The sequence below is a fragment of the Channa argus genome, chromosome 4 (assembly GCF_033026475.1).
Source record: "Channa argus isolate prfri chromosome 4, Channa argus male v1.0, whole genome shotgun sequence".
Classification (NCBI taxonomy): domain Eukaryota; kingdom Metazoa; phylum Chordata; class Actinopteri; order Anabantiformes; family Channidae; genus Channa; species Channa argus.
In genome coordinates, this window is record NC_090200.1 from 21570900 (window position 1) to 21587409 (window position 16510).

General features: G+C 40.1%; 1 protein-coding gene across 1 annotated transcript; it reads right to left on the reverse strand.

Annotated features, from left to right (window-relative positions):
- Window positions 1-44: 44 nt before the first annotated feature.
- On the reverse strand, window positions 45-14001 carry tspan33b (tetraspanin 33b). The gene is made up of 8 exons (XM_067503094.1): window positions 13825-14001; window positions 8781-8838; window positions 8243-8370; window positions 8008-8082; window positions 4954-5049; window positions 4423-4551; window positions 1527-1688; window positions 45-175 (listed from the first exon to the last, which is right to left on the reverse strand). Exons 1-8 carry the CDS (start codon window positions 13918-13920, stop codon window positions 107-109), a joined length of 813 nt encoding a protein of 270 aa, XP_067359195.1. The 5' UTR covers window positions 13921-14001; the 3' UTR covers window positions 45-106.
- Between the last annotated feature and the right edge of the window lie 2509 nt (window positions 14002-16510).

Below are 16510 nucleotides of genomic sequence, written 5' to 3' on the forward strand. Positions count from 1 at the left end.
GTGATATAGTAGCAGCTAAAAAAAGATGTCCTTGCAAACATCAGAGGTGCTGAGCAGAGTAGTGTTACTTCTTTTCTTCTCTCTTCTCCTCTGCATCAGCCTGGTCTCACAACACTGAGGTAATCTCATCTTGGATCTGAGAGATCAGGATCTGGGATAGCACTATGCCTGCAATCTAGACAACAGCAGCCGCCACTTTAGATTACAGAACAGACCTCCTTTGGGTGTCCAAGCATGTCAAGGTCCCTCGGAACGATGTTGTACCGTGCCAAGGGAGCACAGGAGATGTTTCAAAATTAGATAAGATTGTTTGGCTAGAGTTATTGGAAATAACTGTCTACACATAATTATGGGATTCTAACTCTTTGTACACATCAGTTCCTACTGCACTGATCACACGCAATTGTTTTTTCCCTCAGCAATAACACACATTAGGTGGCAAACACAGCTTTTTGCAGAGTTTTTCAATAATTAAGAGTTTGATTTAAATGAGGCTTGTTATGCAGACAAATCCAGTAATAGTGCTTAGTGAGGATGTGAAAGATAAAAACCAGAACTTCATCCGATTTACTGCAAATCAGAGCAGCTGGAATACTAATGCAATTGTTGTGACAGGCTTCATGGATAATTCACATGCTCCTCTGTTAGCAAAATCATTGGGGACCCAATCAGTCAGATACTCGAGCTGCAGATTCAGTGGCAACGCTGCATGTCACATTGCGAGAATGCAGTGGGACAGTACCTGAATCATTTTGTTAAGAAAGCAGACTAATTACTTGGAGACAGCTTTTGGTAAATGCTAATGTGATTTCACGGTCAATCTAACATATTGATTTAAGAGATTAACATTACTTAATGCGCTGAGATTTGATGTGTTGATCTGATCAGTGTTCAGACTGTATCACTGGTTGTAAGTATTCTTTTTTCTAAAACACCTGACCTAACTAAACCCTAGTGCATATTAACCCGAGCTTCTGATCTGGAACTGCATAATGTGCAGTTAAAATTTCAGTGTCTCATTTTGCCTAGTTATTGCTGTCTAGGTATTAACTTCCTTTTTAAATCACTTCTACCCCAGTGGGTTTACATTAACCCCCCCACTTCTTTTATTACATTCTTTTTTGGGGGGGGTGAAATTAAACTATGTGAGAAAAGGGAATAAGTGAATTTGTTGGAAGCTGTTCGATTCATGTGTGTATGTGTTTCTTCAGAAACTGTTCAGGGTCTTGATTGATGAATTGTTTCTCAGACTATATCTCAGCCCCATCGAAATGCACCTTGCAAGTCTGCATTTGCGGGAGCATGGTTTGTCAATATGTTCACTGCTGCACACTCAATCTAGTGAGCCTCCAGTTGATGCCAGTGTGTGTGTGTGTGTGTGTGTGTGTGTGTGTGTTTGAGAGAGGGAGAGAGCTTATTTACGACTACGCTATTCATCATCAAGTTGTTTGAGGTTAAAAGTGGCAAAGGATTGTTGCCAATTACTGCACTGTTTGCATTAAGTGCATGGAGCATGTGACAGTTACCTGAGGCAAGGCCAGACCCAGGGCGAGAGCCCCCACCAGCAACAGATGAGACTCGATCCACATCACCGCTCTGACTGCACAGCCTACTGGGTAGATTGACTTGTTTGCTTCCAAGTAGTTCTGGGTTTGTACACCAAATCCACACATAGTGTTAATCACTGCCTGTGTGACAGATGAACAGAGGCAAAGATGGAACATTACTTCGATTGCCACATAAACCTAAAACAATAGAAATATTTTTAGAGGATGTTCTGTCGTATTTTGCATTGACAAAGATATTAACTACTGTGACAGCAGAGGGAATTCTACTTCAGGCCTGCTAACTGTAGAGACTTAAAAAAAAAAATAGGAAAGGTGTAAGTGATAGAACAGTGTCTGTTTAATGTGACGAGATGGACTGCTCATTCCCTCGTGTACCCATGCAGTTGCACGATATCAACAGCAGGCTGCAGCACTGCATCAGCTGCTTCTGCTGTTTAATTAATTGATTTTTCACCATGTAGAAAAAAGGTTGCTTGGATCCATTTTCTGTGTAACATGATTTATAATCAATATTAGTGTGATGGAGCTACATGCACTCTTTAGTTTTCTGTCTCCGCACAAACTAGAAGGAATTGTCAGTGGTGGCGTGCAAACTGTGCTGTCTTGTGCCTCCACAGAGGACACAGAGACATTTTATGCGTGTGTCTGGGAGTGTAAATGTGTGTGCTGAATATGTATTTTCTGTTCTTGTGCTAGTGTGCATCCTTACTGGCACTCAATTTTTTCATGCATGTGGAAAGAGGCTGTACGTGGATTCTGGTAGACAAAATATCATAAAACCTTCATGAAAAGCGGCTTAAATGTTGAAGCAGGTAAATCACTACCAGCAGCACTGCCACGGCATGGTGGTAGGTGTAGCCTATCAGACAGACAGCAGATCATCACTATGTTATTACACTGCGCTGTTTAGCTTCAGCTGTTACTCTTCGGTGATGCAGTTTGCCTGGCTTGCTTTTTGCATTTCCCCTGATCATTATATCATCTTGAATCCAAAACGCCACATAAAGCCAGCTTGCGATTTATACTATCACCGAGAGCCACACAACATTCAGGCCTGCTGCTGAGACAATGGCCGGTCATTATCAGGCCACATCTACGCACGACAGCTGACATGGCCCAAAGGAAGGGATGTAATAGCAGCAGCGGTCTTCTACCTGCAGCTGTAGACATGATGTCGCCTCAAGGCAGACAAAGAAGTTGTGTCTGCAGTTTTGAACTTTTGTACTTAATCCAGTGTCAAAATAGTGCAAATACTTTTTGACACTGTTATGAAACTTTACATCTCAGTATCCACAGACTGCTTAATGTTTGATACATTGTACACAGTAGATTATTTGGATTGTTATGCTGTTTTAATATATCTCTTTGTAATTAATATGAGCTAGTCAGTGTGAGAAGGGTGAGGGGCTGCCAAACTTAGTGATCCAAATAGTAGATCCAATAGCTAAAAGTTTCTTGAGTGCATGTTGCCACAACCCAGAAAATATTCTTATTTCACATCGCAGCAGAATCGTGTCAGTGTCTTTTCTGCATGTGTCATCTGAAGACAAATCCATCCCTTGCTCCTGCAGCCTTACAGGAAGGCTGCTGCTGGTCTCAGTCACACAGAAAGGTTTCCTCACACGGTCCAGTTTTGTAGCTTTGGGCTCAATTTCACTGAAGTAGGAGCTCAGCTCAGATGTGTTGCCACAGTGTTCACCAGCTCTTACTTTGTAAACAGAAGTCAAACAGGCATCAAAGTGATGGAAACCGCTCATATCTTCATCCTCACGTCCTCTCCAACAGTTGGACCTTCCTCATAAATGCACTCAGTTTGTCATACATTTTAATTGTGTGTGTTTTTACCCAGCAGAGATACGTTTGTTCATGAACACATCTGCAAGATATGCCAGAAATGCAACAGACTCGTCAAACAGTGTTGCCTGGGGTTGCTGGAGCTCCTCTGAAAATGCACATATACTTCAGCACTCTTCAGCACAAGTTCAGTCAGCCTTGAGGATTTTTCCCCACGACGGCCACTGGACATCAGTGTGTAGCCGCTCATATTAATATCCCGTGTCTTAACAAAAACTTCAATATTGCGCGATTCAGTCGTTCAGTCTGGATAAATTTAATCGGTTTAACTGCATTGACTTATTCTTTTACTAACCAAAGCTGTGCTGTGAATAATGCAGTGTGTCTGCTGGATGTCAGGCATTTAACTTTTTCACACGTCCGAGCAGTCCATATACTCCTGTCAGCGATACTGCTCCATCTGTACATATGTGACTGCACAAATTCCAGTCCAGGTTATTGTTCTCAATGAAGCTGTCAATTTCATAAAACACGTCCTTAGTTTTGCCTTCACGTTTTGTGCAGAACAAAATGTCAGACTCCTTTTATGTGGCTTTTCTACTTAGCTACAAGTATCGACACATGGCTTTGGTTGATACATTGGTGCCTATTCTTAGTCTGCTTTGGCTTCTTTGGCTTGAAGTATGTCAGTTTTTGTTGGAAAAATACATCACTCTTACTAACATTGGTATGATGGCTGCCCTCCCTGAGCCTGGTTCTGCTGATTTCTTCTGTTAAAGCGAGTTTTTCCTCTCCACTGTTGCCTAAGGCTTGCTTAATGGGGTTGTTGGGTTTTCTCTATACATCTTTATAGACTTGAATTTATCAGGTAAAGTGCCTTGAGATGACTTTGTTGTGAATTGGCACTATAGAAAAATAAAGTTGATTTGAATTGAATTGATATGTAAATGTGTTGATATGCAAATGTTGATCACTTTGTGATACTTGTGGCTTTACCCAAGATGAGGTGTTTTTACATTATGAGGCTTTATTAAAAACTAAACAAAAATAAAAAACATACCTCTCCAGGAACAGGAGTGCAGCAGGAGTAAGGTACAGCACAGCGCTCAGAGCTGGGGTTCTCATGTGTACAATTAAAGTACATGTTCCACGACCAGTCCGTGTAATTGTTCCAGCCACAACACTTAAACTAAGTAGAAGGAACAAGGAGAGAGTCAAGGGAGCACAGATATATGTTTAGAAACATAATTTTGCAGTGTACTGTACATCCTAGCATCGTTGACTTCTCCCATGGGAAAACCCAGGCTAACAACTGGGCCAGTTTGTGCAGATGGAACAGGAATATAATATGACAAGCCCACAAAGTATAGGTCCTGCATGTTCCATGCAATCTCTTGAGCGTAAAAACTGTCACCTAGGCCAAAATACAAAAGTAAGATACAGGACTGTGTGCTTACTGGCTGTACTTTCTTGGTTTCATGCTCACATATTCAATAAACCACCAAATGTGTCAAGAGTGAAGGGTATGTGATGTGAATAGCTATGGACATAAGCACAGGGCACATTTCCTAAGTGGAATTGGCAAGAATACTTCTTTCTGGATGTAATCCATCAGGTTCTGCAAATCCAGGTCATCTCTGTAGTGCACGATTGCTTTCTTCACAAACTTTCCCAAAGCATCCCGAGTCTAGGAGAGGGCACAGGGGAGTTTATTACTTAACAATCTCTAATATCAAGTGTTCCATGTGCAAAAGAAATGGAAATGTTAAGTTTGAATAACTTAGAATTAGCTTATCTACGAATCTCTATATAGCCATGCTTAGTGCCACAGGAAAACCTTTCAGGTTTTTTGGCTCAGTTAATAACTTGGCCTGCATCTACAGACTTAAAAGGACTATTCTGTTAGACCTATTTTAGGCAGGTGGTGTTAAAATTCTCAGCAACCTCAAAATGGATTGTGGTTAAAAACCCAAGGTTAAATTGTTTCTGAAGTGTGATCGAGCTTGTGTTAATGGCTGATCAGGTGACTTTCCTTTGTGTTTTATCTACTTCTATGGTACTGCATTTTGTGAGTATAGTATCTATGCACAAAATGTGGGGTTGCATTGCTCTTTTTTGCAACATATCTAGAGTCAAGTGTTTTTATGTCACATTAGTCTCTAAATTAAATATTTTGTTCTTATGGATCTAAAAATTTCTGTAAATGATAATAGATGTCTAAGGGGGACACGTAACTGCCTCTTGTTTGCATTGTATGAGCAGACTATGGGGTGTTTCTTGACAAGACAGCAGAGGAACTTCAGCTCCAGTAGTGCAGAAAAATGAAAACAATGAGATTATGTGATGCATACCAAACATAGGTTTTATGCTGTTTCAGCTGCAGTACATAATTGTTTGAACTTATCTGTTTGTTATTATAATGTTGTAATTTTCATCAACTCCACTCGAACTGAATAAACAAAACCTATATGAAATATCAATGAAATACATTGATTTGATGAGGATTTCTAACTAGATGAGGTGGATGTAGACATTAAAATGGTGTGTTAGCTTTTTATAATTTATCCTTTTGAGGGTGTTATGAGGCCATGCATTGTTAATATTTAGATTTCCTATCATTACATTTAAATACGGTGTTGAAAATGTATTTAATGCAAATTTCCATCCTTTAAAAATATGAAAACAAAGAGGGCTATGGTTATATAGACAGAGTTCAGATGTAATATATGCTAATAGGAGCACTGTATGCTAATAAGCCACTGAATTTTAAAATTTCATTAAGCTGGAAATTAAGTTCTGTGAGCAGTTTGCTGAAGGCTTTCTGCAATGTGTGTTACAACAGGTTATGTTGATAAATACTGCGAGCTATTTCAAAATAGCCCAAATTCTTTATCCTGAAGTAGTTTTACTTAATTGTGTTTCCACAGCATGCCCCAATCCACCTCCCCACTCCCACCACCTCCCTTCCTCTCTTTCGATGTTTCCACCTGGCACAGTGTGCTCGTGGTGCCTCAGAGCCCACCGTCACACCTCCCCATGTCATTAGCAGCAACGTCTCCTTCAAGGGATCTGCTGAAATGGAACATTTGGTTCCACTTTGAAGTGCTGAAGCATTTGAATCATTTAGCAAGGAAGGATACTGGGATGGTTGTTAAACTGCTCTGTTTAGCAGCAGGCAGTCCAAGCCCTGACTGAGAACACAAGGGAGTAGAGAGGAGAGGAGAGGTATCATCACGCACCAGGCACCTCGCCGCCAGACACCAATGTCAGGGAGTGTTGCCACTGCTGGCTGTTGTGTTTTTATTCTCACTGGAGCCTAAATGGAATGTTACTGTAGGAGATAAGTGCATACCACTGCTTTCCTTTCTCAAAGCCTTTATAGCAATCACTGGGGTCATATAGGGGTTTCAGACAGGTATCCTGGGATGCAAATGTATAATAATTTCGATCACTGAGGGAGCTACCTGATCGCATTCATTTAAAACCAGTTGTACACTAAACCAGGGATAGGAGCTCCCCACATTGGGTAACAATTTTCTGAATAAGTTTGAATCTGCCACACAAATTTCTGTTTGCTCTTTATATGCTCTCTTTTTAAATGTTCTGCTTTTCGACCCTGTGATTAGAGAGAATTGGGATAATTTTCTCTCTTTTCCGGTTGTCTATAAAACAGATCGGAGACTGGAAGATAAACACCCCTGGACTTAATATTTCTGCCATCGTTTCATTGTTGGTTTGACAAAGTTGTGTAATTGTCTTGCCTCATTGTCTCTATACATACACCCTTCTGTTGCTGCCAAATTGTCGGGATTCCTCAATACATGGGCCTTTTGTCCAATATTTTCCCTAATTTCCCTCTCTGAGAAGTTAAAAATCTAGTCTAGTGAGGTGCACACTACTAGCCAGCCTTGTTTATACAGTACTTTGGCTGATTGGAGTCTTGTGTTTTTTATTTAGCAAGTTCTCTATCTATGATGAAGTTGACCTTATGTTGCTTAGTGAACAAAACTTGATGACTTTTGGTCATGGTTTAGCTACAACTGGTTCAATATCCTCAAAGCTTTTTAGAGAAACCCTCAGTCCAGCCGTGCTTTATTGATCAGAAAGCTCTTTTATCTGACTTATGACACTTTTTTGTACAATGAATTAATGTGGTCACCGCCAACTTAGAAAATAATTTAATTTGATCCCACATCTAGAAACAGTATTTCATTTCAGAACTCCTTGTATCTATAAAGCTCAAACTTTTTGATTATTTGGAGGTTTACATTGAATTTTACAGGTTTTCAATTTGGCCTCAAACTCTTGCACCCCACTTTATATGTGTTGCTGATAAACAAAGATTTTTACCTGTATTTCTGGTCTATGTTGAGTTTTATGTTTTTTTTTTTTCTATGCTATGTAGCTCAGACACTGACAGCACAATTCCCCCTGTGGCTCAGTAGGCCCATCTCTGGGTTCAGATGACATGCCTTATTAACTTTTACACACTGTAGTTTACAAATGCACAGAATGTCCAAAAGCTAGGAAAGGAAACACAGAATCAGTGGAACTCAAGGCATACATGGCCAATGAGGCTGACAGTGACCTTATATTATAGAATAAGTAAGCTAGTGCACAGCGTTGTCTGCAAACAGGCAGATACCTGATCAGAGTGGAAGAAGCCCAGAATTGCTATAGCCAGCTGAGTGAGGAAGACCAATGTCAGGCTGAAAGAAAACTAGAAAAGACACAAATAAAAAGAAACGACAAACGCTGACTAAAACAGAATCATAACTGACTGTCAGATTTGTTGTAAGACTTTGCATTGAAACAAATGTAATTAGAGCAACAATATTAGAGGCTTAGTACTGTACAAGTGTTAGTAATGTGTCTATTACTGTCTTGAGGAGGCGAATGTTCTCTCGGAGGGCTCCGATGCAACCACAGAAAGTGATGAAGAACATGACTACCCCCACCACAATTAGGATGATGGCTGGGTCGATCAGGAATGTGTCCCTCACTGTGTCTGGCAGAAAGACAGGAACACAGCAGCTCCTGTTTACATAGCTTTCCTCCTTTATTCCTAACGTTACTTCCTTTCCTTCCTGATTTAATTTTTATTCTTCTATCCTAATGCAGCACTTTGATTTAAATTAATTTCTTCCTTTGTACATTATTCCTATCATTGGATCTGGCCACCTTTGTTCCCAGAAATCATCTAGGATCTGTTGCGGATTAAACAGTATACAGTAGTATAATCAGCGGGAAGACCCAAGGTTAATTCATTTGTTTGTGTTGCTTGAAACTAATGTGAAAAAAAACATCAGTTTCTATTGTGGATGTGGTCTGTGGTTGCAAACTACTGGAATGAATCACTGAGTGTTGAAATTTGTTTCGTACTTGTCAGAGTATGGTAAAAGTGTGTTATGCAAGTACCTGTAGCTTTCTGGATTTTAGCATACACCCCAATTGCAATAATCAGCAAGGAAAACGCCTGTGGAAAAAAGAAAAGTTTTTTATATAGGTTCAGTTATATGAGGACTGAAATGATTACTTATTTGTTTTGCTTGTTTCTTTTGTTGTTTCAAGTCTGACAATATCAATATCTCAAACTTCCACATTTACTGCCAAATGCCATTGCTTATTATGATACACAACCAAATAACAAAATAACTGGACATTTGAATATGAGAATATGAACACTGCTCTTGTGCTCGTCCATTAAATATAAACCTACACTTCTCTGCCCTGTCCAGAGAAGAGCTGAACAATATAGGAAAATAAATAATTATTGTAATTGAAATAGAGCAATATTGCAATTATTAAAATTGCATTTTTCTCTGTATTATTTAGTCATTGTCATTGAACCAGTAATTTTATTGCTTGATTCATTGTGATTGTTATGCTTAATCACCTTGTTAGAGAACAGCATGTTATGCGATACTGAAAGTACAGTTGGACATGTGCATTCAAAAGTTTAGAGAAGGTCAAGTTACGTTTACCTGTAAAGGTTGTAGTGCATTTTAGGTTCATTCTGGAATTTCACTTTTCTACTAGACTTTTGATTGCACTGGTGGCTTTGCTAAGTTGGTTACAGCAACTCTCCACGTTTGATTAAGTTAAGTAACACATTGATTCTAAAAAGAAATTAAAAAAACTATAATATACATCTGGTGTCCCAACCTTCTGTGTTTATGTAAAAAAACATGTTACAAGGAAAGTTATTGCTTCCAATGTGTTGGCTCTGTTTGAATAGAGTTTATTTGAACCATCAACTAAGACAGGCGTGATGGGATTAGTGATGATGAGCCTTTCTTCAGGTGTTGAGTTTGCAGAGTATGTGTTTATGATAAACAGATGGATATCAGCAGAGAAAAAAGTGTTGGCTTTAATCATCTGAATTTGGTGGTAGCTAATGGGAAACACTGATGGAGAAGTAATTTTTCTGACAAACTTGGTTCACTTGTCCTTTTCTAGTAGAACCTACAAAATGTAAAACTTCTTTGTCTTGTTGAACAAAACGTGACCAGTGTTAGTAAATCGTGGTTATTGTCCACCCAAGTTTTACAGAACATGATTTAGTGTTTTGTCTATTGTAGGTGGACTGAAGGTAATTATTTTATTTCCTTCAATGTAATGAAGTACAGCAACAGAAAAAGGGAACATAACTTCAGAGAGAAGCAGGTGGTGGTGTGTGTATGTTTGAAGAGTTCGGGATGTCAATCTAAAACTGTGCTTTTCTAAAAAACACAAGAAAACATTACAGTTGCAAAGAAGGCTCCTACTATGTAAAATATTAAGCACAAAAGAGACGCCAGCAGCTCTCACAGTGAGTGCACTGGGTAAAGGGAAGAATACCTCTTTAATGAGGCCTAAAAAAAGTGACAATATTCAGGCTCAGGCAGCTGTGTGTGTATGTGTTTGTGTGTTATTGTACTTGCCACATAGCAAGCACCAAAATAAAGTATTTTCCTAACCGAGTGAGTTTTTGGGAAAGGGAGGACATTTCAGCCAGTTCTCACAAATTCAAATGGCTGTTTCAGGGTTAAGACTTGGTTGTGGGTTTAGCGTTCAGAATATGCATGATATGAATGAGTGTTCTTACTAAGATAACAGTTTGTGTGTGCGTGGGATGAAGACATGCTTTGAAGGTGCTGAGGATTTTAAGGTTAAAACAGAAAGGGGAAAATGTGTGGAATTGGAGCTTCCTGTTGAGTCCATTGTTAAGACTAATTTCACTGCTATACTTGATTGTTTTTCTCACCTTGAACAACAATTTGCATGGGTTGGCTTTCATTGTAAAGCATCTTATTGTAAGCAGAATGGGTTTTGTGTCTGTATACATTTGAAGTGAAACATTTGCGACTCCTTACATTTAACATGGCAAAAAGAGTAAATTAAATAAATGTTGTTGTTTTTTAATCAATAAAACATACTGTTTGGCCTAATAAAGTCGCACACTCTAATTTTACTTTTACCGCTCTTACTTTAATTATGGCACCCATTCACTTGGGCATTGTTTCAGTGAGATTATGTAATTTTTAAATATAGATTTGCATTACTTTTTTCAACATGATTTTGTACTGACGGTGTGAGGGTTGGACCAGTGCAAAAGTTGTCTGCAGCATATCCCAAGCTTAAGGCTATCCATGTTTGGAAATTACATCTCTTGCTTAAACCGCTTTTACAATTTGACCCTGATGTATTATACCCATATTATCAGGACAGAAAAAAATCCATTGATGGAAAAATCTGGTCATTCAGGTTGACAACTACTCATTGCATTTTGGAGTTGAATAACTTGTTGCCAGCTGAGACATATTAATCACTACAGTAATTATTCACTGGAAGGCTCTTACCTATTTGCTTGGTTAAATCCAGGTGGTGACTTATTTTTGGGCAGGCAGTATGTGTAATGCAAAGTTTGCACCCCCCTTTGATAAACCTGCTACGTAATTATATTTAATATGTAAAATCAGGTGTTTAATGTAGGGATACAGTACAACTGTAAAGACCATAATCCAGAAATGGAACAAAGTGAAAAATCAAAAAATATTGTGCTAGGAAACTTGGAACACTGGAATAAGAGGGCTCTCTCAAATGTTGTCTGCACAAGTCTAGACTGTTTGGGAGAAGAGCACACAGAAAGCCATAGCTACATTCACATGTAGATGTAAAACAGCTGAGCAGCATGTAAACAAACCAAAAGAGTTTTAGACCAAGATTGATGAGACCGATGGATTATTTGCTCATAATTTGCACAGATATGTGTGGAAAAAAAACCTATGAGGAGAGGAAAGCTTTTACCACATAACACATGATGGAGGCTCGCTGATGTTTTGTGCGTGTATGTCTGCATCAAGCACTGGAGCTCTGCAAAAACTGAGGAAAGAATGCAGCCCAATATCAGAAGATGTTAGAACAAAGCCTCCTACGGTCGGGCAGAAAGCTAAAAATGAAGGCATAAAGCTAAGTGGTGGTGAATGTTTCACCACGGCCCTCCCAGTCTCTAGACTTTAATATCATTAAAAACCTGTAGATAGAGTTAAAAAAGGCCGAACATGGCAGATCCAAGCAATCTGGTAGATTTGGAACAAACATACATGAAGTATGGACTAAAATTACCCCTAAATAGGTTGGAGGAGGTTATAAAGACAAAGGGAGGACATACAAGGTATTAAAGAATATTTCATAAAGGGGGATGCAACATTTGTGCTTATATCATTTTTTCCTTGATGATGTAGGAACATTTGCAATAGCTGAATGTGCATTAAATATTGATGAAAAATCTTTGTTTTACTCTTTTGCTGTCATTTCAAAGTAAGGCAATGCAACTTAAGCTTGTGTTTGCTTTTGTCTGAGCTTGTGTTGGATCTCTGAAGGTCACTAGGATCCATGGTCCAATTTCCAATGAAAGGGTATAATTTTAATTTGACAGCCAAAGTATACGTGCTCTTGATAGGTAACTTATTTTATCGAAATGGTATGTTTTATCTCCCTCACATTTTTGAATGAATAGTTTGGCTTGACGAGATGATAGCTCACAAAACCCAAGACATCGATGATGCACACTTTTTGTGGAAAAGGAACTGTTTTTAAGATTTTGAAAGTACTGTTTGTGGAAGGGAAATTGTTGTGTAGGAGTGTCTGCACCTGCAGTTCCATTTGTCAGTTTGCCACTGTGTGCACTTATGTGAATGTTGGTGGCAGTGTGCATTTGCAGAGGGTGATACTCACTCACACACACACACACACACACAGTGAATATATTCCAACTGTGTTTTCAGGCATTTCAAAGGGATGAATCAGGCTTCTCTCGGCAGATTGTGTGCTGAGGTGAAAGCCAGCTGAACTGAGCTGTGGGGACGTGGGGACAAAGGCCTGGTGGATTAGGGCTGCAGTGTTCACTTCGGAGCTTGTGTCTGATAAACAAAGTCAACGCAGGCCAGGCTGTGTAGCTGGTGGGGCTGCAGTTATTGCTGATAGGCTCTAAACATAGAGTGCGGTACAGTGTTTTCCCCCTCGCTGTGTTTGTATAGGATTGGATGTACAAGGACATGATGATGTTGTAGAGACTTGGTAGAGCTACGATATGATCCCTGTGCTCAGTGATATGTGGTTGTGTCTCAACTGTGTGCGTTTGTTCTAAAGCAAGTACGTTTAATGACCGAATCGAGTCTCTGCATTCACGTCCCTAAAAGTCTCTGCTGTCTCCTGTTTGGTTAAGTTACAATTCCACCGCTAGCACTTAAAATGGTTTTGTTTCAACCATTTATGGTAACTTTTAGCAAACAGATTTACTTGTGCTTACTGCTTTAACAACATGTCCATTTTCTTTGACAATTGCCATTTAGATTCGCAGTTTATCTGTTACATACTGTACAACTAAATTATTTTTACTTTTTATGCATAACTTCTAGGTGTTGCCAAATATTTGTTACTTTTAGCTTTTTCAGCTTTATTCATTACTTTTCTAATAATCCATTACTTTTAATTATTGTTTATTTTATTTTTTATCATTTCAATTTAGACTATTGCTTAAACTATTACTTTAAACCAATTCTTTCATCTACTTCTTTATTGCAATTTAGAAGAGCACATTTCATGCAGACATGTAAGAATGCACTTGTCAACATTTGCTACAGTGATGTATGAGCAATTTGAGTGGGCATATATAACTTTAGTAAACCCAAACAGTGGGGTGGCTAGGTGCTCCGGCTGAATGCAGCTTTAGATTGTATCCAAATTATATTTCCTCATTAATTATTTATTCCCTTTTTTCTTTTGCATTCTCTTCTTTGTTTGTTTTTGTTTCTTCCTCTAGTGGATCTGGCTTTTTTATTTTTATTTATTTATTTTTTTTGAGAAAAGCTGGTGTTTTGCATGGTGAGAAATATTAACAATATGTGTTGTACTAGCACTGCTTGACAGCAGTGTCTGTGTTAATACTATCAAAGGAACAGTGCTGTGCTTTACTCACCCAAAATAAGAAGCTGAAGAAGAAGAGAAAATATCTGATCCAAGGGTTGACGAAGGAGAATGTCTCAGCTCGGTTTAGATTCTGATTCCTGTCCATTGTTGTTTGGTGTATTTAGGTCCAACATATAGAGCTACAGTGAATTTCACCTCAGTCTCAAAACTAGCCCCACCCAGGAGATACACAGCTGTGTGAATGTGTGAGGAGTGGGTCAGGCAGGATTGGTGTCAGGTTGGCTAAAAAAAGGGGGCATGAGGCTGTGCTGCCCTGCCATACTAGTAGGTCCCAGAACTATCTATGTAGGGTGACTGGTCAGATTACAAAAAGTATATTTGGTTGAGTGCAGCTGAATGTTCTCCGAGCTATGGGTGTTGCTGGTCAGTGATCTTCCTTTCACCTCTATGCTCTCTCTTTCTCTCTCACTTTATTTCAGAGTCTCCAGATCCAGTATCAACGGCCTACATGTATATTTGCCACTAGTTTAAATATTAGTGTTTATGGCTTTGAAAGAGTTGTATTCTACAAATTATAGCTTTAAATACAGCACATCGAATGTAATATAACATTGTTCAGCACTTTGTTAAGCCCAAAGAGATGTAATTATGCTTAGATGTTAAATGGTGGGTTACTTAACATAATCCCTGGTTCTTTGATAACAGAGTGAGGTGTTTCACTATGGGATTCATCTCGATGTGACCAACTACAGAAGCTTCAATGACGCCACATCTTTCAGGGACAGACAGGTTGAGCCGTGTTTCGGGTTCCATCCTAACTCATTCTAGGCAGATTTCTTTCTGTGCCTATGCAAGGAAAAAAAAATTATGAAACACCTCACTCCAGGGATTGTGTTAAATAACCCAACGTAATTTTTCTAACATTCGCTCTGTGTTTCACTATGGGACATATCCCACTCCCGTATTGCATAAGATCTCCTGAACCGTGCGACAGCCGTGGTCTGGAGTCAAACTTTAAGCTGGACCCTGTACTTCCAGCACCGCGTAAGCAATTGATGGTCCTGCAGTATCTGGTCTGTAATAACACACAAATGTTTGGGGAGTAGCCCAGGAAACCTATATGCAATAGACATGGCCTCCATGATCCAGGGAAATAGTCTCCAACGAGGAACTGGCTGCCCCTGTAAGGAGTGTCCCATGAGACAAACAGCTGGTCTGAAATTTGCTGTCCTATCCACATATACACGGAAGGCCCACAGCAGGCATAAAGTGTTAACTTGTTGAGCCTCCTCCCAAGGAAATGGGGTAGGATGAAAAGCAGTTCCACAGTGGGACACCTGTATGACGGATCCACTACCTTAGGCACAAATGCTGGATGGGCTGTGGACACACCTTAGCCTGTCCTGGGGCCCATTGTAGGTATGAAGGGTCGGATGGACAGGACTTATAAATCACTCACTTGCTTAGCTGTGGTCAGTGCTAAGAGCAGTGTGATTTTAACAGAGAGAACCAAGAGATTGCTACCAAATAAAAATTAATTGTGGCCCTTCTTTGCCCTTGTCCATCCACTCCTGAAGGAAGCACAGCACGTCCACCACTGAACTGAAAGGAATGGTGTTCCCAGCACCACACCACTCCACAAAAACCCACCATTTAACACAGTAAAGGGAGGCAGGCCTGCTGCATTCAGGTTCCTGCTTTCAAGTGCCAATCCCGGAGAGTCACCTGTTCTGGGTGAGGATGGTAGATTTCCCCCTGAGCCCGGGACAGGAGGCCCCTTCATACAGGAAGAGGCCACGGTTCATCTGCTTGCACCAGAATTATCTTTGCTGTCCAGGGCTTGGATGGCCAATGAAGAGCTATTAAAATTAGTGACAGGCCCTCTCCCTCATTCTGGCTAGTGCTGGAAGAATCAATCTGAGAGGTGGGAAAGCATACAGTAGGAGGCTTAGTGATGGGAATGCTAGAGCATCCATCTCCAATGGGGCGGTCATGTCTAATAGGGAGAAGAAAAGTGGACAGTGAGTGTTTTCTTGCGAGGCAAAGAGATCTGTGGACGCCTGTCCTGCAGAGAGCGAGTTCAGTGCAGCCCAGTGTTGAAAATCCCTTATCATCAGAAGTCCCGAATCCACTACAGATATGACTATCGTCGAAAGACCTAGGAGGTGGAGTCTGAACAACACAACCATCCCCCGCTGAAATCTGGTGAGACATCCTGTGAATGGAGCGATCCTCCCCTCTGTTAATGAGATCTGATAAGAGGGAGTTTATTTTTTTGCCAAAGCTTGACCAAAAAGACTGGTTGTAAGTGGCATCCATAACGTCTGCCTTCTGCACACCACTTGCACAGGTTAATGCACAGCCCTCTTAACCTGTAAGGTTTAGCCAGGTTGTCGCCTAAGACTGCCAGCCCCATCACTTGACCAGAGCCTTGAAACCTGAATTTCAAGTTTTGACTAACCTTTGGTGGGAAATTTTTGTGGGGAAAAGACTAAGCCAGTAACGCTTTTAAGCAGGCTGGTACTGCTGGTAAAAGTTGCTTAGTAAATGATAAATAGTTGCTTTTATCCAAAGCGCTTTACAATGTTGATTCCCATTAACACACACACTCACACACACTCACACACTGGCGGTGGCTGCCATGCAAGGTGCTCACCTGTCCCACCAGGAGCAACTTGGGGTTCAGTGTCTCTTGCCCAAGGTGTGTGCTTCCCAACGACACTTCAACATGTAGC